Source organism: Amborella trichopoda, chromosome 6, assembly GCF_054954075.1.
Source record: "Amborella trichopoda isolate Santa Cruz 75 chromosome 6, AtrichopodaSantaCruz75HAP2 v2.0, whole genome shotgun sequence".
Taxonomy (NCBI): domain Eukaryota; kingdom Viridiplantae; phylum Streptophyta; class Magnoliopsida; order Amborellales; family Amborellaceae; genus Amborella; species Amborella trichopoda.
Genome location: NC_142341.1, coordinates 51,979,820 through 52,003,317, shown reverse-complemented (window position 1 = coordinate 52,003,317; position 23,498 = coordinate 51,979,820). Strand labels below are relative to the sequence as shown.

The 23,498-nt window shown below is 34.2% G+C and overlaps 1 protein-coding gene across 1 annotated transcript; it reads left to right on the top strand.

The window, feature by feature from the left end:
• Positions 1 to 7,641: 7,641 nt before the first annotated feature.
• Positions 7,642 to 23,498, top strand: LOC148781866 (2-alkenal reductase (NADP(+)-dependent)-like). The gene is made up of 5 exons (XM_088869269.1): positions 7,642 to 8,037; positions 18,812 to 18,989; positions 19,299 to 19,465; positions 19,555 to 19,637; positions 22,962 to 23,498. The coding sequence occupies exons 1-5, from the start codon at positions 7,804 to 7,806 to the stop codon at positions 23,338 to 23,340; spliced, it is 1,041 nt and encodes a 346-aa protein (XP_088725395.1). The 5' UTR covers positions 7,642 to 7,803; the 3' UTR covers positions 23,341 to 23,498.

The window sequence follows — 23,498 nt, the reverse complement described above, 5'->3', positions numbered from 1 at the left end:
ACCAATTTGTCCATTTATCTGGTTAACATACCTAAAGTCGTTGTGACCCAAAGACCACCGGGAGCCAGGAAGGCCATAAGGTGTAGGGACTGTTTCCGGTTTATTCAGGGAAAGAAAACTAAGATAAAATAGCAAATTTGTTTAGAACACTATATAATAGAACCGCTTCTGGTAGTTCTAGTAATAATACTCTACGAGTAAATAATAGAGAAAAAATAATAATAGATAATATTAAGAAACAATTGCAAAACTGGAATATCCCAAAGGTCACTACAAATGATATTTATAAAAAATGAACATTTGAGTTTAAAAGCAATTTTTCAATAAAAACAATTGAAGAAATTCTATCAGTTATGGAAAATCAAAATAGCTTTCAACTCTTTTCAACTAGAATGATTGCAGATCATATACAAAGGGGTTATAACTATCTTCATATAGGTCTTGTACAAATAACAGTAAAACCATTAACTAGAGAAGGATTAAACAATTCGGTTTTACTCTGTCTAAGAGATAGTAGACATAGAAGATTCAATAACTTCCTTTTAGGGATTGTTGAGTCGAGTGTCTGTAATGGACCCATATATTTCAACTGCTTTAAAAAATTTTCGGTGTCCTTATCCGATCCAAATTTATTAAAAGTGCTAACCCTTAACTTTAAAACTCAAGGTTTTGACATGAACCCTGGATCCTAGAATTTGACTTTTGTTTATAGAATTTGTTATAAGGTTATGAACACTCTTTGTCTTAACGCAAGATTAATGGATAAAAAAGGACAAACAATATTTTTTCAAACAAACATGAAAAAATCCAATCTTGTCACGCCTAAAGCAATATGCTTGAAGCAGGTAAGTTACCTGAAAATTGGTCTCTACAAACTGAGACTCGTTTACCTATTCTCGAAAATAAAGAGCCTGAACAAATAATTGAATATCCAAATAGAGAAATTGAAATTCAATTTTCATCCCTTAGAAGAACTAGATTGAGTATTCCAAATACTGTTTTAGCTCATAACTGCATGGCAGGAATACTGTACCTTCAACTTATACTCATTCTAAAAGTTCGACTTCTTCAGTACCTCAATCTAATTATGAAAAAGCACATGATGACAAAATCATTTTAGAATGATTAAGAAAAAATGAAAAACAAGTACAACATCCAGTTTATACTGTAAGTACTCCCAGCTCTTCTCAGACTAAGCCTGATGAGCCAACCATGTCTGAATTCGATTTCGAAGTTCTGACAATTCAAACCCAAGATAAGTTTGTCATAGATAAAGAATGAGTAAAAAGGGATTTTTTGTCTGAAGAAAATAAACAAATAAGAGAATGATTCCTCAAAGAATTTAGTGAAAGACTAAAAAAATTCTTTCATACTAAATTCAATAAATTTATGATACAACATAAAACAAACATAAAATTTTTTAAATGGCTCAGGTATATCATTAAAAAGGAAGGAATAAAATATCCAGAATTTCAAGGTAATACTATCAAGAATATTAATACTGTCCAAAACACCTTTCAAACCTTTCATACAGTTAAAAGAGAAAGCATTGAAGCTATCTATCCTCCTGAAACTAGTCTAAACCTAAAAGTAGAAAAACAAGACATAAAAGCTTCACATTTCAAAATTGGACCAAAAGATTCTAATAACTAGATGGCTAAAATTGAAGCCTTACCCCATATGATAGAACAAAATAATTATACAAATCTATTTCTACAAACTATAGGGAAACAGACTAATAGAATAGAAAACGTCTTCAATAAAATAAAACCTCAAAAAAAAGAAAGAAGATAAAGAAAAGAGTACAGTTTTATTCAAACCGCCTCCGAGTATTGCTGAAAAAAATTTTAACCATCAAGGAGTTAAAAGGAATGAAGATAATAAAGAATTGGTAGATGAACTGATGAAAAGATTTGAAAAATTAGACATTAAAAAAAAATCAAGTAATGTCCAAGTGCTTCAACAAGAAAAATTTTCTTATGATATTGAAATATCTAAAATAGAAGAAGCTTTTAAACCAGAAAGCTTGGAGCTTAATAGGATTTACTATAGGAAAAAGACTACGCCTGTAGCCCCAACAAGAATATATTATCCTAGGCCCACTCATGTTGATCTACAAATAAAAGATGACCTTATTACTACCCCAGTCTCCTATTAAGGACGATCTATAGTAAATTGAAATATTAATGGGATGTCTGAGAATCAAATTTTCGATCTCATGAAACATATGACTATGTATGTCACCGTATGTAAAGCAAGTGGAAATCAAGATCACGAAATTGCTAAAGCCACAATATATGGATTTACTGGATGACTTAGAGGATGGTGAGATTTTCATATGAACGAATAAACAAAAAATCAAATCCTAAATGCTACTAAGCAATGGGCTGTTAAAAGTGAGGTAGGACCAGGACAGATCCTTGAGAACATAGTTACTGATGGAGATGCAGTAAATACTCTAGTATATACCATCACACTTCACTCTGTGGGGAGTACGGCTCTTTTATCAGCTAGATCTGAGGATCTACTTTCAAATCTTTGTTGTCTAACTCGCTCACATTTCAAATGATATAAATATGCATTTTATTCCAGACTGCTATCCAGAAAAGATAATAAAGCTGGCCATTGGAAAGAAAAATTCATTGCTGAACTTCTTCATTTATTTGGAGAAACGGTTAAAATAAGATTGAAAAATAAGCATAGAGGAATTATTTCTTATTCTTTTGTATACTCTTGGAGAATTATCAACAGAAATATGTGCTGAAGGTCTTGCTTTATGCACAGACTTAAAATTGGAAAGACAATTGGAGAAACAAAGAATGATGGGGAAAAAGGAATTGGGAGATTTTTATGAGTAATTCGGCTTTAATACAATACCTACTTCCAAGCCCTCTCATAAACAGAAATTTAGAGACTCTAGAGATTCTAGAAAGATAAAGTTTAGATATTCAAAAAGAAAGAAAATTACCTTTCCTAAGAAATTCTTACAAGGTCACTCCTTTAAACAAAAGGGAAAAAGGAAAATATAAGTTTGTTATAACTGTGGAAAAGTAGGACACTATAAAAATAAATGTCGTGTGAAAAAGAAAATAAATGCTCTAAAAATAGACCTTAAAATAAAAAAAGCAATTATTTGATATCTTCTTAATTAAAAAAGATGATTCTGAAGAATCTTCTGACTCTGATGAAAAAATGCTCATCGGAGAGATAAATGATGAAGAATTGATTTTCTCTAGTTCAGACTCTTAAACAGATTATGAAGATATAAATTGTCAGTGCAATTTTTTGAAAGACCTAAACTTAAATACTTTGACCAAGGAAGAAAATCTCATAATTGACCTAATTGATAAAATAAGTGAGGCTAAAAGAAAAAGCTTAATTCATTATATCAATATGGCCAAAGAACTTTCAAGTTCTCTTGCTCCTAAACCAACTCTAGTTTCTACTAATGAAGATTACAACTTTAGTGATATTTTGAAAAGAGTTCAAAATAAAACTCAACACCAAAAAAAACCTACAATTCATGATCTAAAAAATGAAATAAATGAGGTCCGGAATGAACTAATAACTCTACAAACTAGAGTACAAATTCTTGAAGTAGCAGCGACTAATAATAAAAGTGGGAATGAAGAAGAAAATTCTGAAGAAGAATTTAATAATCTTTGCATGATTATAATTACAATATGTTACCACCCGAAATGGAAGATACACTCCCAAGAGTAATAGACGATCCACAAACTTCCAATAACTGTAATATGTTAAGAAAAATACAAGATTATAAATATGTAAACCTCCTGGATAAAGTGATAACCCAAAGATGCTTTACCATCATAAAAATAGTAGTACAAAAGGAATTTACTTTTCAAATTACTGCTCTTATTGATTCAAGAGCCGATCTAAACTGTATAAATGAAGGATTGGTTCCAACCAAATATTTCAATAAAACGACCCAGATATTAAATACTGCAGATGGTAGTAAAATGATAATAAAATATAAACTATCTGATGCAACAATTTGTAATAAATAGTGCATGCTTTAAATTTCCTTTTATAATGGTTAAAGGATTGAGCCAGCCTGTGATACTTGGAACTCTCTTCTTAAACATGCTTTATCCCATTAAAATTGACAATATTGGGATAAAAGCTGATATTGAAGGATATGAAGTAAAATTTGACTTTATTGATAAACCAAGAATTCATGAAATAAATAACATCAAAAATAAGATTTCTACAAAAAAAAGATTTCTCTTTCATTTAAAAGAAGATGTTAAGTATAAAACTATTTATGAAAAATTAACATCCCCACAAATACAAAGTAAAATCAATAACTTCAAAGCAATATCGGAAAAAGAGTTTGTGTTGAAATCTCTAACTCTTTTTGGAATACAAAGCAACACATTGTGGAACTTCCTTATGAATCAGGCTTTAACGAACAGAAAATTCCAACTAAAGCTAAGCCAATACAAATGAAAAGCAGACTCCTAGAAATTTGTCAAACTGAAATACAAGAATTCCTTGACAAAAAACTAATCAGAAAAAGTTCTTCACCCTAGAGCTGTATAGCTTTTTATGTAGAAAAAACTTTGGAGATTGAAAGGGGAGCCCCACGCCTTGTTACAAATTATAAATCCTTGAATAAGGTTTTGAGATGGATTCGCTACTTTATTCCAAATAAAAGGGATCTCCTTGATAGATTAGTTAATGCCTGTATTTTTTCAAAGTTTGATATAAAATCAAGATATTGGCAAATTCAAATTTTGGAGAAAGATAAATATAAAACAACATTTAATGTTTCTTTCGGACACTTTGAATGGAATGTAATGCCTTTTGGGTTAAAAAATGCCCTTTTAGAATTTCATAACATTATAAATGACATTTTTAATCCATATACTAAATTCAGTACTGTCTATATTGATGATGTCCTCGTATATTTTGATAATATTGACCAACATTAGAAACATTTAAATATATTTTTACAAGCTATAAAAAACGTCGGACTAGTTGTTTCTGAAAGAAAAATAAATATTCTTAAAACAAAAATTAGGTTTCTTGAGCATAACATCTTTCAAGGAAGGATAATTCCTATCGATAGGGCAATTGAATTTGCTTCCAGATTTCTTGACATTATAAAAGATAAAAAAGAATTATAGAGATTTTTAGGATGTCTAAATTATATTTCAAATTTTTAATAAAACTTATATACTTCCCCTTATCCAACCTTCTATTCTGGATGGAGGGCTAAAATTGCCTTAATCACAATGTCATGTCTCTACACTATTTTATTTTTAATTTTTTTTCTATAAACTATTTTGCCACCAAATTTTGGACATCCAATCCTCTATTAAACTCACACTAGAGAAAAATATATATAATCTACAATAAAAGAAAGTGGCCAAAATACCTTTAAAAATTTCAAAAGGTATTTTGGTCATTATATTTTATCGAAAAAATATTTTTAATATTTTTTATAGATGCGCCTCAATGAGAAAATGGCACGTATAAACAAAAACTAAAATTAAAATACTTTGAGATATCAGATCTATAATAAAATAATGATTGGACAGCTAGATAGTAAGAAAAGCACATAAACATATATCTTTTACGATGTAGGAAAAGTATAGAAACCTTTCCCCCGACGTACTTTGTAGAGAGAATGGGAATGTGCCTTTATCCCTTAACTCTGGCTGTAATATACATAACAGCTTTTATTTTTTATACACAAGGCATGGGGACATATCTCGGACTTTGAGCATGGTCTCAAATCAAGTTGCACGTGGTCCAGTTCTATGGGAATCACAAAGCTTGAAGTATCTCTTATCCGATACGAATGGCATTTACAACAGGATCATATGCATAATGTCATATAGACCAACATTGAGAGACCCTATGGTCTAGAAATAGGGGATTCTTTGCTGATTTTCTTGGAATATAATGGAGAAATTTTTTTATGGTTTGTATCCCTAGAGAAAGATTACATGGTTTAGATCACTGTTTATTATCACGAGGTCATTTACTTTTAGTATATGGAAGTCATAATCAATTCGAGCTTAGGTTATTTACTTTTTGTTTTTTATTTATTTATTTATTTTTTAGACAAGAAGCATCGGTATAAACTGGCCGGCGCGTAGGCTCGAGTCCTACCAACGCTAAAGTAAAAGGATCTCATCCCCACTGAGTTATGGAAAAAAAAAGGAAAAAAAAAACAAAATTAATATTGTGAAAAAGAAAAGAAAAGAAGCGAAAGTCATTTTTTCAACTTTAAGCTGATAGCAACATATAAAGGTCAGAGGCAGTGCTCTACAACGAAGTAAAAGTAACTTGCGATGATCTACACCCCTCATAGTAAAAAGTTTATATGGAGTCGAGGCTCTAAACAATCGAATTAGAAGCTACCTCTAAAATTTCACTAGAAGAGGTCGTTTTGATGCCCAAAGTTTATATAGAGCCGAGGCTCTAAACAATCGAATTAGAGCCTACCTCAAAAATTTCACTAGAAGAGGTTGTTTTGATGCCCAAATATCCTCAAATTGATCATCTCGACATCAAGATGTACGAAAATGAGAAAAATATAGATTCCAAGTTTTTAACACATTTTTGGACCGTCAATTTTTAAGACTTTCAAATCTGCTTGATCTCCACTAGTTTTGAAGATTTAAATTTTATAATTAAAGATGAAATATATTTTAAAACTATCACAAATATGAAATACCTGAGGAAGTAAATACATAATATGGTCCCTCTAGAGGATCAAATCATTTGTCATCAACTTCTACTACTATCTTAACAATTTACAACATATCACTGGGTTGGGGTCATAGTGATAGCACCACTTACTCCCCAACTAAGGTGTAGGTTTCAATTCTCACCTAATGCATTAAAAAATCATTAACGATTTCAAAAAATAAGTACGAGATAGTATTTCAAAACGAGCGGATCGCTTTGATTAAGTGATTTAAAAATATATAAAAAATAAATAAAATAAAAGAAATATTTAAATAGGTAAAAAAATATTAAAAATAAATAAAATAAAATAAAAATTTAAAAGTAGGAATGAGATATTTCGAGGGAACCAAAAAAAAAAAGAAAAAAAGATAAACTTAAAGAAAAAATATATTTTAAAGAGGTTAAGGAGGAACCGCTGTGGCATATACAAACCAGGAAAAAGGATAAATTTAAAAAATATATGTATACTAAAGGGCTTAAGGAGGAACCGCTGGCATATACAAACCAGGGTGGCATTAGACCCGGACTTGCCCTAGGTCCCAGGTATGGGTCCAAGAATTGGAACGCGTGGGTAGGGTCGGGGTCCAGATCCGATAAAAAAGTTTGGATCCCAATTTTATGAAATATATTTAAACGTAGTTAAGTAGATAGATATTTTAATTTTTAGCTCGGTCCATGTCCCCTAACAATTTTTTCAAGCACGTACCCGAGTCCGGGTCGGGTGAAACGATCCGTTGCCACTCTAAAACCGCACCCACGATTGCATGGATTTCCCCCCAAAACCCCGAGGAATGATTTTAAGCTCAAAAACTTGGAATCATTTTTGCTCTTTCCTTGTTGTTTTATCATACTTGTACGAGCAGGTCGCAACAAAGAGATTCAATTCATTTAATGCTGCTGGAGAGAGAGAGAGAAAGAGAAAGAGACAGAGTGTCGATTAATTCAATGCTCGCAGAGAGAGAGAGAGAGGAGGCTAAAAAATTGGGAGCTCTGCTTTAAAGAGAGAAATAACGATTGGGGTTTTCCGTACCTTAGAGAGAAAACCAGGAGTTAGAATCTTTTTTCGTTTTTGTAGAGAAAATGGCAAGTGGGGAAGAGGTGAGTAACAAGCAGATCATATTGAAGAACTATGTGACTGGGTTTCCCAAAGAAACAGACATGGAGGTGGTGTCAAGCTCCATTAAACTCAAAGTACCAGAAGGCTCTAACTCCATTCTTGTGAAGAATCTCTACCTCTCTTGTGACCCCTCACTGAGGGTTAGAATGCGAAAACCAGAAAACTTGGGTTATTTCGTTGGCTTCACACCTGGCTCTGTAAGTACCCATCTCCTTTGTTTCTATGCTTTCCAGTGATTCTTCTTTCAATTTTTTTCTGGTGGATCCAATCAGTCACCCACCAGTTCTCCGAGCGGCACCGCCCAATTCGGTGCGCAAGTTTGGTGAACTGGTGAAATTATTTTGAGAAATTAAAGATTTGCATGTTTATTTAAAATTGTAGATTTGACTCATCAAATCAGTATCTCAGGACTCGACTGAGTAACTCGCTTTGGCCAACGCAAGGCCGAGACCAGTTCCAGTGGCCCAGTAGGCCCCTGTTTAAAATGATTAAACATACGTATTTTTTGGTAAAAAATTGTAATTAAATAATTTAGAAATCATTTATACGGTTTTCATGATGATTTTGGAAGTTTTCTTTGGAAATGTTCCAATTTTTATTTTCTTATTTTTTTTATTTTTCTGAATATTTCTATGTATAAATCAAAAAGTTCAATAATCTATCTTTTATGTATTTGTTTTGGACTTTTATGGACTTCTAATGAACTCTATTTATTCATTTTACTATTTCCTATTTTTAATAATTTTTGACAAATCTTTTTTTTTACTTGGCTCGGGCTAGGGCGGAGTTAGTGGCTCGAGCCGAGGAAAAAAACATTGCATCAAACAATATACAAATGCTGATTCTAATCATTTTAAAATAGTTTTAACTCGAACAAATATTGGTTTAAATAGGAAAAAAATGTTGAATGGTGATAGAAAATTCACATTTTGGATCCTTTTGTCTTTTATCATTTGTTTGGGGCCTTTTTTTGTCACTACATTGCATTAGGTTTCATGCAATATATTTGGTGTAATATATTTGGTAAAATGAAGAGTAATAGGTTTTGGTAGAGAAATTTGATGGACAAAATGATTTTGAGATATGAGAAATTCAAGTTCATGATCTTTTCGTTCAACAAGGATTATACAAAACATTATGTCGAAAGGAAAAGAAATCAGAATCTATGAGTAATAAGGATTGGGAGGAAATAGACCTATAATTCAATTGTGCCTAGCAAATAAGGTTTTATTCAATATAGTAGGAGAAAAGACGACAAAGGGTTTGTGGGAGAATTGGAAAGTGTTTATTAAAGCAAATCTCTTACAAACCATATTTTATTAAAGAGAAAATTGTTTAGTTTAAGGATGAAAGAGGGGACAAAAGTTTAAAATTATTTGAACACTTTCAATAACATTATTTATAAACTTAATAGTGTTGGTGAAAAAATGAAAGATGAGGACAAGACGGTAATGTTGTTATGTACTTTACCGGAATCTTATGATAATTTAATGTCAACATTAAGTTGCACTAAAAAAGATTCACTTGACATAAGTATGGTGACTAGTACTTTGCTTGCCCATGAACTTCAAAAAAAGGCATCTATTGGAGAATCAGAATCGGAAGTCCACTTTTCAAGGGGTCGTTCAAGTGAGAGAGGTAACTCCTCTCGAAATCTTTCAAGATCTAAGTTGAAAGGTCGATTTAAGTCTAAAGGCAGAGAAAACAAGTTTGTTTGTTGGGGATGTGGTGAAGCCGGACATATGAAAAAAAAATTGTATAAAAAGAAAAGGGCAAAAATTTGAAAAAGCAAAGGAAACCAATGAGTCTAAAAATGAGGTAAATCAAGTGAAGGAATCTATATCCAGTTTTATTGAATAAGAGGTTTATGCCGTGGGTTGCAATCCCGAATACCATCAAATTGGATTTTGGATAGTGGTGCTACACATCATATGTGCTCACACAAGTCATGGTTTAGTTCATATGAACCATGTGATGGTGGTTTTGTGTTAATGGGAAACAATTCATAATGGGAAACAATTCAAGTAGTAGTATGATAGGGATCGGCATGGTGAAATTAAGTATGTATGATGGAAGTATCCACACGCTTGAGCATGTTCGACATGTGCTGGACTTGAAAAAAATTTTAATCTCTTTCTTTATTGGATTCCCATGGCTATAAATTCACCAAACAAGGGGCAGTTCTCAAAGTATCTAAGGGTGCTCTTGTTGTGATCAAGGGTGTTAGAGTTGGGAACTTGTATAACTTGTTGGGAAGCTCCATTATTGATGATGCAAAAAATTCGGTAGTGGAGAGTAATGATCTTCCACTACGCTTATGGCATAAGAAGTTCGCCCACTTGAGTGAAAAGGATATGGAGATTTTGGTGAAGAGGAAGTTAATTCCCATCATAAAATTTGAGGAATCCAAATTTTGTGAGCCTTGTGTCTATGAGAAACAACATAGACAAATCTCCGAAGCCAGAAGCCATATAAGCAAGGGAATACTTGATTATATTCACTCGGATTTATGGAGGCCCTCACCCATAATGTCATATAGTGGTGCATTGTATTTTATTTATTCTATAAATGAATTCTCAAGGAAGGTATGGGTGTTCACTCTTAAATCAAAGAGTGATGCATTTTTTGTCTTTAAGTATTTTAAGGCCGAAATTGAGAAGAGTACGGGGCGCCACATCAAAACACTTCGCGTCGACAATGAGAAGGAGTACAAGTTTAACGAGTTTACAAAATTTTGTAAAGATGAAGGAATCAAAAGGCATTTCACCACGGTTTACACTCCCCAACAAAATGGTGTTGCGGAAAGGATGAATTGCATTTTGATGGAGCGAGCTAGAAGAATGTTGAGCAATGCCAAATTGGAGCAAGAGCTATAGGCTGAAGCCGTGATGATGACTTGTTATCTCATCAATCGATCACCTTTGGTGGCTTTGGGGGATAAAATACCCCAAGAGGTATGGTCTGAAACTCCTAGTGATTATTCCATTTTAAAGATTTTTTGTTGTGATGCTTATATTTAATTCCTAGTTGCCAAAGAAATAAGTTTGAACCAAAATCAAATAAATGCATTTTTGTTGGGTATAGCAAATGGGTGAAAGGATACCGGTTTTGGGATTCAAGTGCCCGAAAGTTAATTACAAGTCGAGATGTGTATTTTGATGAGTCATCCGTGTTGACAAGAGGTGTAGGAAATGAGATTAAAGAAAGGGAAGAATCTCATAATGACACCTAAGAAATTGATTTGAACCTTATGTCCCATCATCTAGTGAGGGCTATATACCGAAAGAAGCACCCACAAGTATCAATGAAGAAGCCATTAATGAAGAAGGGGAAGTTGGTGAACCATGTGATTCCCATGAAAAAGTTACACCATCCATGACAAGAAGATCTACAAGGGTAATTCGTCCATCCGAGCAATTTAGGGACTACGTGAATCCCGAAGTACTATATGCTTTGGTTTTTATGAATGAAGAACCGAACACTTATCAAGCTATGGAAGGGGATGATTCCATATCTTAGACAAAAGCTATGGAAGATGAAATGTTGGCTCTTCTGAAGAACAAGACTTGGGATTTAACAGAATATCTAAGGGTAGAAAAGTGGTTGCTTGCAAGTGGGTGTTCAAAATCAAGAAAGGGATTGATGGAAATCTAGAAAGGTATAGGGCTAGGCTAGTTGCAAAGGGATTTGCACAAAAGGAAGGTGTCAACTTTTTTGAAATATTTGCACTGGTTGTCAAGTTAGACACTATTAGGTTGGTGCTTGGGCTTGTTGTATTGTATGATTTAGAACTTGAACAAATGGATGTAAAAATGGCTTTTTTACATGGTGAACTTGAAGAGGAGGTGTATATACAACAACCGGAAGGATTTCTTGAAAAATGAAAAGAAAGGCTAGTGTGCAAGCTGAAGAAATTCATATATGGAATCAAACAAGCATCAAGACAATGGTACAAGACCTGTAACATGTTCATGATTGGTCATGGATACCATAGGAGTGATTGTGACCATTGTGTTTATATGAAGTTTTTTATGATGGTTCTTATTTAATCTTAGTTTTATATGTTAATAATATGCTTTTGGCATGCAAGGGTAAGGCTAAGATTGATGAGCTCAAGGCATATTTGAGCAAGAGTTTTGAAATGAAAGATCTCAGGCCTGTAAAACAAATACTTAGAATTGAAATCCAAAGAGATCAATGGAGTGAGAGAATTGAAATCCAAAGAGATCAACGGAGTGGGACTTTGTTACTTTCACAAAAGAGCTTTGTAGAAAAGATGCTTGATAAGTTTGGCATAAGCATGGCAAAGCCGATGAAGACTCCATTAGCTCCTCATTTCAAGTTGTCTTCCAAGCAAAGTCCGAAGACCGCGAATGAAAAGGAGAATATGGCTAAGGTGTCATATGCAAGTGTTGTGGGAAGCCTAATGTTTGCCATGGTGTGTACTAGACCGGACATAACATATTCGGTTGGTGTCTGGAGTCGCTTTATGGTAAATCCCGGAAAAGCTCATTGAGAAGGTGCAAAATGGGTGCTTCGTTATTTGAGAGGCACAATGATTATGCCATGACATTTAGCAAAGGCTCGAGGCACATTCAAGGCTATGTTGATGCAAATTATGCCGATGATCTTGATAGAGGAAGATCAACTACCGACTATGTTTTCAAGTTTACAAATGGACCGGTAAGGTAGATGTCTAAGCTTCAATCAACGGTGGCATTGTCTACCACCGAGGCGGAGTACATGGCGGCAACCGAAGCAAGCAAAGAAGCGGTTTGGCTTCATGGCCTTATGAGAGAATTGGTTATCAATTCTAAGGCTATAGAAATACTTTGTGATAATATGAGTGTCATTAATTTGGCTAAGAATCCTGTTTATCACAAGAGGACAAAGCACATATTAGTTCAATACTATTATGTTTGACAGGTTGTTGAAGATGGTTTGGTTTGGTTAGTGAAAGTTGAAACCAAAGAAAATGTGGCGGATATGCTCATGAAGACGGTTCCGGTAGAGAAGTTGGAATGGAGCCTAAGTTCTTTAGGCTTCATGAAGAAGTAAAAAGGGGATTATCGATAAGACAAGTAGGTGATTTGCTATCAAGGTGGAGATTGTTGAATGGTGGTAGAAAAATCACATTTTTTATGCTTGTCTTTTACCATTTGTTTGGGTTTTTTTTGGTCACTACAATTAGGTGGCTTGTATAAAAGAAAAAAAGAAAAAAAAAAAAAGGGTTCTTTTGGGTTACACAATTCTTCTTGGTTAGAACTCTTCTCTCTCTAGAAAGGGGCTAGGGCTTCCTTGGGTTATGTTGAGAAAGGGAATGAGGTGAAGAAGGATTTCTTGTCCTATTTTTGGGGAGAAGTTGTATGCGTTTGTATTGCTCATGTTCTTTGATCATCTGAAGTGAAGCGAGATAAATCGTGGTTTTTGGGATGACCACAAGAAGGTATTCTTGGTGTTGTTTTTCATCAATTTTATGCTTTGAGGTAACATTGTATCCCCTTCTAAATTTTTCTTTGGATAGTGGAATACTTGCCGGCTTGCCTGTGGACGTAACCCTACGGGGTGAACCACGTTAAACTCGTGTTGTGGTTTGTCTATCTAATTTTCTCTCATGACTATGTTTTCCATCTCTAATTCATTTTCTTAAATTATTGCACACGATCCTTGAGCTTCTTATTGGATTATCGATTTTACATATTCGATATTGAGTGTGTGATATTCGTTGATCAGTAAATTGGGGTTTTAGGTATTCAGATCTCCAACAAAAAATAACGTCAAAAGGGAAAAAAAACCCGAAATTTATAGCTTACATTTTTTCAATTTGGACTCCAATTCTAAAAATCTTTTATCTTTTATATAGATATGATATGAATTGACCAAAGAATAAAAAAATGCTTTTAATATTACAAAAAAACCCTAAAAATTTGTACCTTTAATCAACAGTCGGAAAGTCGGCTGAATAGTTTATACTCAACTGAGTTACTCGGGCTCAGGCTCTTGCCGAGCCCGCTGGAGTTGGAGGTCCAACTCCGGGATCTGAAAAAAATTTATAAAAATTGTAAAAGAACAATTGTTTCTTGCGGGCTGGACCACATTTGTACAATATGCGGCCCAGAGGTATAAAGCATTCATTTTAAAGATGGATGCAAATAGGTGGTCTATCTGAAAAGAATTGTAACTAATGGTCCAAGTCATCATCATTTTAGGCTTTTCCCAATTAATTGGGTCGGCTAAATGAATCTTGGTTCTCCATTTTGCTCTATTAAAGGCCATATCCTTAGTGAGGCCATAAATCCCCATATCGTTTCAGACTAAATCCAACCATATCCTTTTGGGCCTACCCCTTGCCATTTTCAGTCCTTCCACTTGAACTAATTTGCACTTCCTAACAGGTGTTGTACTTGGTCGGTGCCACACATGGCCAGCCCACCTATGTCTACCCTCTCTCATTTTATCGCCTATTGGTGCCACGCCTAAATTCTCTCGAATGGATTCGTTCCAAATTCTATCCCTTATTGGCTTGCTACTTATCCTTCTCAACATCCTCATCTCCGCTACACTCATTTTATAGGCATATTGTTTTTTATCCCCAACATTCCACTCCATAGAGTAAAACTGGTCTCACTGTTGTCCTATAGAATTTGCCCTTCAGCCTCATTGGTATGCAATGATCACATAAAATTCCAGTTGCACACCTCCACTTTGCCCACCTAGTTCTAATTCTATGTACGACATCGTCCTTGATTTCTCAATTTTCCTAGATTATCGACCCAAGAAATTGAAAGTGCAGTATTTTTTTTACTTCGTGGCCATCTATCTTAACTACTTCCTCGTCTCTACTCCTATTATTACTAAATTTACACTCCATATACTTTGCCTTAGTCCGACTAATTTGAAAACCTTTGGATTCTAGAGCATCCCTCCAAAGTTATAACTTTGTGTTGACGCCGTTTCGAGTTTCATCAATCAAAATTATGTTATCTGCGAACAACATGCACCATGGTACCTCATCTTGTAGGTGCCTACTTAAGTCGTCCATAATTAAGACACAGGGGTACGGGCTAAATGCTGACCCTTGATGTAGACCTATTGTTACTGAAAACTCACTCTTCTTTCCACTAGTTGTTCGTACACTAGTAATCGCTCCATCGTACATATCTCTCACCAAGTCGATATCAAATCAAATCTCGAGGTACTATATCATAAGCTTTCTCTAGATCAATAACGACCATGTGGAGGTCTTTTCCCTTCGCCCCACACTTCTCAATCAGTTGTGAAAGTAGGAAAATAGCCTCAGTTGTTGACCTTCTTGGTATACACTCTTTTCATACCTTAGTCGTTGCTCAATGACTCTTTTCCTAAGCTTCATAGTATGACTCATAAGCTTGATCCCTCGATAGTTTGCACAATTCTGTATGTCTCCTTTGTTCTTGTAAATTGATACCACAATATTTTTTCTCCATCCGTTTGCCATTTTCATTGTTCTTAACACCTTGTTGAACAACTTTGTCAGCCAGTCAATACCAATTTCCCCCATACACTTCTAAACCTCTATCGCCCGAGTCGACTTTTCGAACGCTGCCTTTGATTTTATCTATTTGGAGTTTTTCTCCACAAATCTTCTTTGCATTTCTGATAGAGAATTCAAAAACAAAGAGAATCCCACAAATTTCATAAAAAAATATTACAAGATGGAAGAGAGATGAGATAAGTTTGACTTGGAGTTCATTTCTACACAAACAGGGCCGAATCACTAATTTTGGTCGAACACCAACCGCTTCCAAGCGGCCTTATGCTTGGCAACTCTAGAAACACTAATTGAACTTGAAACTAAGATGAAATGAAAACAAAGTAGCAATTATCTTACAAAAAGATGACTATAATTCAATGAGTACAGAACGAAGCAGTGCAGAGGGATATCACCATCCTATCCCAAGTGATAAGTTATTGAGATTCTTTGCTCATGGGGCCCACCGGAACATTCTCCCTTGTACTGTTAATCTCCACCATCCATTATTGGGCACAGACTGTGTGAATATCTTCTTATGTTCATTTAGAATGCTGATTCCAAGGCCATGGAATCAATGTCAATGAGACACATCACTCCTAGGCTGGTATGTTGTGCAGGATGGGCTCAAACTCTAGTCATTTTGGCTTAGAGTCTTCCATGTGCTCCATCCCCATCCAGTACTTAAAGTGGTATAAAGAAAGAAGTTATATTATAAGTAATAATGCTACCAACATGTCTAGCCATATTAGCTTTTTAAACTATAAGAACAATTGTTTCATGCTAGTAGGCCGCATTTGTACAATATGCGGTCCAGAGGTATAAAGTATACATCTTAAAGATGGATGCAAATACGTGGTCCATCTAAAAATAATTGTAACTAACGGTCTAAATGTTTTCTTAATATAATTATTATTTCTAGATTTTAAAATTTATTTATTTTTTCATATTCATGATCTTCATGTTAAAGATTATATATTCTCTAAAAATTAGGATCAAATTATATTTTAAAAATATATCTATTGCCAAACCCGCATTTGTACATCTGCGGGCTTGGCCGCATGCTAACTGTGTCCTTAGCTCTTTAAACTATAAATGCTAGACAATCGTAACATTTATAGAAACCAACACCTATGTCGATGTCCATGGAACATTACAAGGAAAGTTTTATTTCAGGATCTTAGGAGAATGGAAATGTAGAGGTTAGTTGTGTAGCATACTACCATTCCCTTTTAGCCATTCTTTGAAGGCTTTGGAGGAGATTAAACAGTGTAGATTAGGCCCTGATTTTGATAATTTTGTGGCCTCTCTCTCTCTCTCTTATAACCTTTGTAATGGGGAGTAATTGGGGACCATTTGGGGCTTCAAGTCTAACATAGGACATTGGAGGTGTCTTCTAAGGGTTTGATGGTGGCTACGTTATTATATTAGAGCTTAATGTACGCTGAAACTGGGTATTGATGGTAGCTACATAATATCAGTTTGAAGTTCAATGTATTCCAAAGTTGACATTTTATGGTAGTGTTAAAGGTAACTATGCATGGGATGACTTTCTGGGCACAATGTAGCGATCGATATGGATCGAGAACATTATAAAGTTCTCAGTGTGGGGGGTCTGAAGTTTCAGTGAAGTTCATGCAGAGGTTGACTAAGCAAATGATTTTTGATAGCCCATTTCATGATGTATCTTTGTTTTCCTTAATAATATCATTATGGAGAGACTAAACAATGTTCCAAACTAGTGATTATAAATTCAGGTAGCCAACTTGGAATAGCAGGAGTTGGCTTGCATCCGGGGGGTCCCTGGTTCTGGGGACAGTACGGATAGAGGAATCGCAGTGAGTCGTGCAAATGAACTGCTTGGTTCACTGTATGGACTCAGGCAATTCCTGGGTCCTTGGCAATTTTATCTTTTCCTTTTTTTTCTTTTACTGTTCAGGTCTGACTGGCCTGGAATCGGCGAGCCTACTTGTCCTTGTGAGTGCCACAGTTGGCACCTGATTCATGTTTTTGAGACAACCAAAAGGACGTGGTTGGAAGTAGTTCGGAAAGATATGGGGATTTATGGCCTCACTGAGGGTATGACCTTTAATAGAACAGAATGGCGGACCAAGATTCATGTAGCCGACTCCAATTAATAGGGAAAAAGCTATGATGATGATGATGATATAATTTGGAATCCAAGCTTTATAGTCATATATAATGGTTTTCCATTTTCTTTTGGATAAGCATGTGCTTGTCTAAGAATGGTCTCCATTCTTGTTCACTGAGTTTTAACTCACTAATATTCTTGTATTCTCTATGAAAGTGACATTTCTTACTCGACATAAGCCCCACTAAAGGAAAAATTATATTCAAGGAACTTATCTCCAAAACAAGAAGGCTATAAACACTACTAATATTTTTTGAATAACAAAACATAGAATTGTTCTCCAAAGTTTCACCCTTAACAGCAATGTTGATTGTTGTTAATTTTGATCAACATGGCACCAACCTTGTTCCTTTAGAATATTTTTCTTACGGGCTTCCCTTATTTCATGATAGTTGCTATTTTGTTCTTGTCCATGCAATGACCACATTTAGCCCAGTTCAGGTAATAATTGTAGTGTATATTCTGATTTAATTGCATGTAATTTGGGAAATCTAATAATGTTGACATGAAGGAACCAACATTTTTGCCCACTCTTATAACATTAAGTTGCCTAAATATGCAATCAAGTGTTCCTTCTCTATCTATTCATTTACTGGTCATAATTTTCTTCCCGTGTATAGAAAATCGACTTGGCCAAGGTGAGTTACTCAGGCGAGTCTGAGTAACTCGCCCAAGTCCAGCCCAAGTTCAAAAATAAAGACAATAAATAATATTATATTATATAGCCTCCCCCTCTCTTACATCAAATGTCAAATGGCATGTTGGTTACATATGCCGATCTTGGGATGCCTCTTTATGAGAGGTCTTGGATTCGTTTCTCATCATTGCTGTTTTAGTGTTTTTCTGAACTCCGGTTGTATAAGTCCTTAAAAGAAAAAAGACCTAGTCTTTTCTGAACTCCTGTTTTATAACTCCTAAAAAAAGACCTAGCCTCTGTTTTAAAAAATGATGCCAACATTTGTTTGGGGAGCCTTGAGCCTCCACCATGATGGGAAGTCAGCGTGCATGCTACCCAATGTGCCATTTGAATGTCTGACTTAAAATTGACATATTAACTATAAATAAACTCTAAAAGCATGGCTGTACAGCTAGTGGACTTGGCCGGCTCGTGGTACCCTACTTTCTTCAGGGAGTTAAAACTAACTAGAATCTTGGTATTCTTATTGCATATTCATTCAATGTTTCTGCTAGTTTTGCATATTCAATACACCATGGTAAGATTATATCATCCAAAAATTGATTTACTTTCTCAGTTTGTGTAAGTTAGTTGAATTGTATTAAGGACATTTTGTTTTTCATTATTTTACAGGCATTAAGTGGTTTCGGAGTATGTGAAGTGTTGAATTCTGGGCATCCTGATTTTAAGAAAGGTGACTTAGTTTGGGGTATTACAGGATGGGAAGAGTTCAGTTTGATAGCAAGGACTGAAACATTCCGAAAAATTACGTGCACTGATGTACCTCTTTCTTACTACACTGGGTTCTTAGGTACTTCTCTTTGTCCTTTGCATTTTTTCTCTCCAAGAGAGAGAGAGAGAGAGAGAGAGTACTGTATTCAGTAGCATTCTCTTCTTACTTTCTGGGAAATGAAGTCTTTCTTTTTATTTGGAGTTAAGAATAAATAGTTAATTGGGGCTTGAATGATTGGTGTGCATGCATGATAGTCAGTATTAGTTTCAAATCCCATCTAAACCTAGCTTAGCAAAATCTATGAGAGAGAGAGAGAGAGAGAGAGAGAGAGAGAGAGAGAGAGAGAGAGGATATTGATGATTTTGTGTTATTGCACATTGGATGCAGGCATGCCTGGTCTTACAGCATATGTTGGATTTTTTGAGCTTTGTTCTCCAAAGAAAGGAGATCGTGTATATGTATCAGCTGCATCAGGTGCGGTCGGCCAACTTGTTGGTCAATTCGCTAAGTCAGTAGGCTGCTATGTTGTTGGTAGTGCTGGTTCCAATGAAAAGGTAAACTGCCGCTAAGAGTTATTTTTATTGTTAAAACTTAGACAAGAGCGAGAATATGTAAACTTATATGAAATCTATAACCCTTCTAGGTTGATTTACTGAAGAACAAGTTTGGGTTTGATGAAGCTTTCAACTATAAGGAAGAGCATGACTTAGCAGCCGCATTGAAAAGGTAGATGCTTTGATTCTACAAATTCATTCGTTTGATACCATGACAAAGCCTTTTAGATATGAAGTGTATTCTGGCGAGGTTTCCATGTGTCTCTACATTTATGTGCCTGAATATATATGGCCATCTAACCCTTATTAGATGGTTGGGAATGAGCTAACAACAATGTTACATATAAACTTTGGTGTGACAAAAATGATTAGTGCCTGCCTATGATATTATACTTGGCTCAATCCGAAAGCTGCGAATCTATCTCTCTCTACAATCAAAGTAAAGCACACTTTCAAATAGTATCGAAAAATGTGGTTTTAATACTGGAAATCTTTGTGATAGCTGTAAAATATATTTTTATCTTTAATTATAAAATTTAAAGCTTCGAAAATTGTGTAGATCAAGCAGATCTATGAAAAACGGTCCAAAAATGAAATACAATATGCATTATTTCCAAAACTTGAAATCTATTTTTTTCTCATGTTCATGCATCTTGATGTTGAGATGATCAATTTGAGGATATTTGAGCATCAAAACAACCTCTTCTAGTGAAATTTATGAGGTGAACTCTAATTTGATTGTTTAGAGCCTCGGCTATATATATCTGGGGTTTGCTCTAAACAACAAATTAGAGCCTACCTTCAAATAGTGTCGAGAAATGTAGTTTTAATACTGGAAACCTTTGTAATAGGCTTAAAATATATTTTCATTTTTATTTATAAAGTTTAAAGCTTCAAAAATAGTGTAGATCGACAGATCTATGAAAACTTTAAAATCTTGAAAATTAACGGTCTAAAAATGCTTTACAAACTACACTATTTTCATAACTTGAAATCCATTTTTTTCTCATGTCCATACATCTTGATGTCGAGATGATCAATTTGAGGATATTTGGGCATCAAATCCTCTTCTAGCGAAATTTTTGTGGTAGGCTCCAATTTGATTGTTTAGAGCCTTTGCTCTATTAAACTTTTCCCTATATATATATATATATATATATATATATATATATGGGCAATGATTTCATGCAACCGTTGTATAGTAATATGATGAAACAACTTTAAAAAACCATTTTATGGCCATTTGTTTGATCCAAATTTTGAAATATACAATCTTTTCATTCTAATGAACAATTACAAAAAGAGAAAAAAATTGAAAACACAATCTATAAAGTATTTTTTTAGCCCAATTAACATAGGCCGTTCATTTTAGTGAGATGCTTAGATCTAGGCCTTAGAAGGATTTTATTCATTTCCAATTTTTGGATGGCTTTGTTATCATTAGATGAACAATGTTAAAAAAGAAAAAAAATGATTTTGAGCTTATAAAGACTAAGATCTTGAACTTCACAAAATGAATGGTCTAGATTTGTTTTTGGAGGGGACTCATTTTGACTATATCTAGGATTCAAATTGAACTTTTTTTTTGGGGGGGGGATTGATTATTGAGATGAAGAGAGTGTGTGTACAAAATTTGGAGTCATACAAATACTACAAACATGGTTTTCTAGAAGTGTCGTTTCATTATATTATGATACAACCGTTGCATTGGATCATTGCTCTCTCTCTCTCTCTCTCTCTCTCTCTCTCTCTCTCTCTCTCTCTCTCTCTATATATATATATATATATATATATATATATATATATATATATATATATATATGAAAAATGCTGGCGTAGAGGCCCACTAGCTATAACTACGTATGAGCCCAACAACCTAGATTGAATCTGGGGCCGATCCAATGATCACGATTGTATTTTGTATTTGAATTTTAATTTCTTTTCTCTAAATTTAAATCATTTGAAATTTTGGGTGTGTTCTATAAAAATAGGATAATCCAATAAAAAAATCAAAACAATATTTCGTGAAAAGCAAATTGATCAAAATACCCTTGAATCTTTTGGTAAATTTATATTTTACGAATTATTTTTTTAATATTTTTATTAGGTGCGTCTTGATGAGAAGAATAGATGCCTAAAATTTAATGTAATTTGGATTTGTAGAAAAAAATTAAAATTAAAATATGAAATGAGGTCGTGTCTGTCAGATCGGCCTAGATTGAATCTGAGCCGTTGGGCGCACATGTAGTTGTAGACTAGTGGTCCTACACTAGTATTTTCCTATATATATATATATATATATATATATATATATATATATCCTATTCCTATGTATGCTAATTTACGAACATGGATTTATCAGTTAGTTGATGGCTATTTAGAGGCACTTTTAAACCTCCTAAGTTTTATTCCAATAGGTTTTGGACATTCTTTTCTCTCACCTTCTTGTGCAATTCGCATTTTTTTATGGATTATATTTGTCATTTGCATATGGTAAATGCAAAGACATTGTATGAGGGTGATTTGCATGGCTTCTCATATTTATAGTGAGAAAATCAATTATACTGGAGCATGAAATCCATGTAAAATCCCACACTGAGGGGTTAAATTTCTTTTGCCCTTATAAATTGACAAAATATCTTATCTCTACATTGACTTTAGGCCTCGAAGTGGTACCTTTAGAGGCTATATGCTTCTAGAAAACACAAACTAGTTTGAGCTAATCCCTTACTTTTAACAAATGGGTATTGCAATAATTCTCAGTGCCATTTTGGAGTGAGACCACAAAATCCCACAAAAATACTTACTGCCTGAAAACAGAGCCTCATAACCACAAGTGAATTGTGAGTAGCCCCCTCCCCCCCCGCCCCCAAAAAAAAAAAAAATAAAGATAAAATAAGATAACATATATATATATATATATATATATATATATATATATATATATATATATATATATATATAAAAGATGGGATTAGCCCACTAGCTCATATGAATATATGAGCACAACGTCTCAGAATGATTCTGGGCCGATCTGACTATCAGAGATGTCCAGTAGTGTTTGAATTTTAGTTTTTTTTTCTACAAATTCAAATCACTTGAAATTTTAGAACTGTATTCATAAAAATAGGTGAATCTTCGAAAAATATCAAAAAAATATTTTACATGAAATAAATTGACCAAAATAACCCTGAAATGTTTCGGGAGGTATTTTGGTCATTTTATTTTTCTGGAATAATTTTTTTTATATTTTAATTAGGTGCGCCTTGATGAGAAGAACACACACCTAAAATTTCAAGTGATTTGGATATGTAAAAAATAAAATAAAATTCAAACACTACCGGACATCTGTGATCGTCAGATCGGCCCACATTCAATCTGGGCTGTTGGGCTTATATGTTCATATGAGCTAGTGGGCTAATCCTATCTTTTCTCATATATATATATATATATATATATATATATCAACATAGCCCTCTGACATTCTCTTTGTCAGATACTTCCCTGAAGGCATAGACATCTACTTTGAAAATGTTGGTGGTGCAACACTTGATGCAGTGCTTTTAAACATGAGAGAGCATGGTCGAATCTCGGTCTGTGGAATGATCTCTCAGTACAACAGAGACAAGCCAGAAGGCATACACAATCTTATGTACCTCATATCAAAGCGCATTCGCATGGAAGGATTCATAGTAGTCGATTATTGGCACCTGTATCCCCAATTTCTAGAGACTACAATTAAAGGCATCAAAGAAAGTAAGATAGTTTATGTTGAAGACATCATAGAAGGTCTTGAGAATGCGCCCTCGGCTCTCATCAGACTCTTCACTGGCAAAAATGTGGGCAAACAAGTAGTTGTAGTTGCTCACGAATGATGCATATTCACCACTGTTGTATATTTTACTAGTTTTATCTAGCAAGATATGTTGATCCTATATGTCTTCATAAAGGATCCAAACTTTCTTATTGTACATGTGTACTGGTTTGACACTTGAATTTGTGTGAGATTCTATGATTTTGTTTTGGGCTAAAA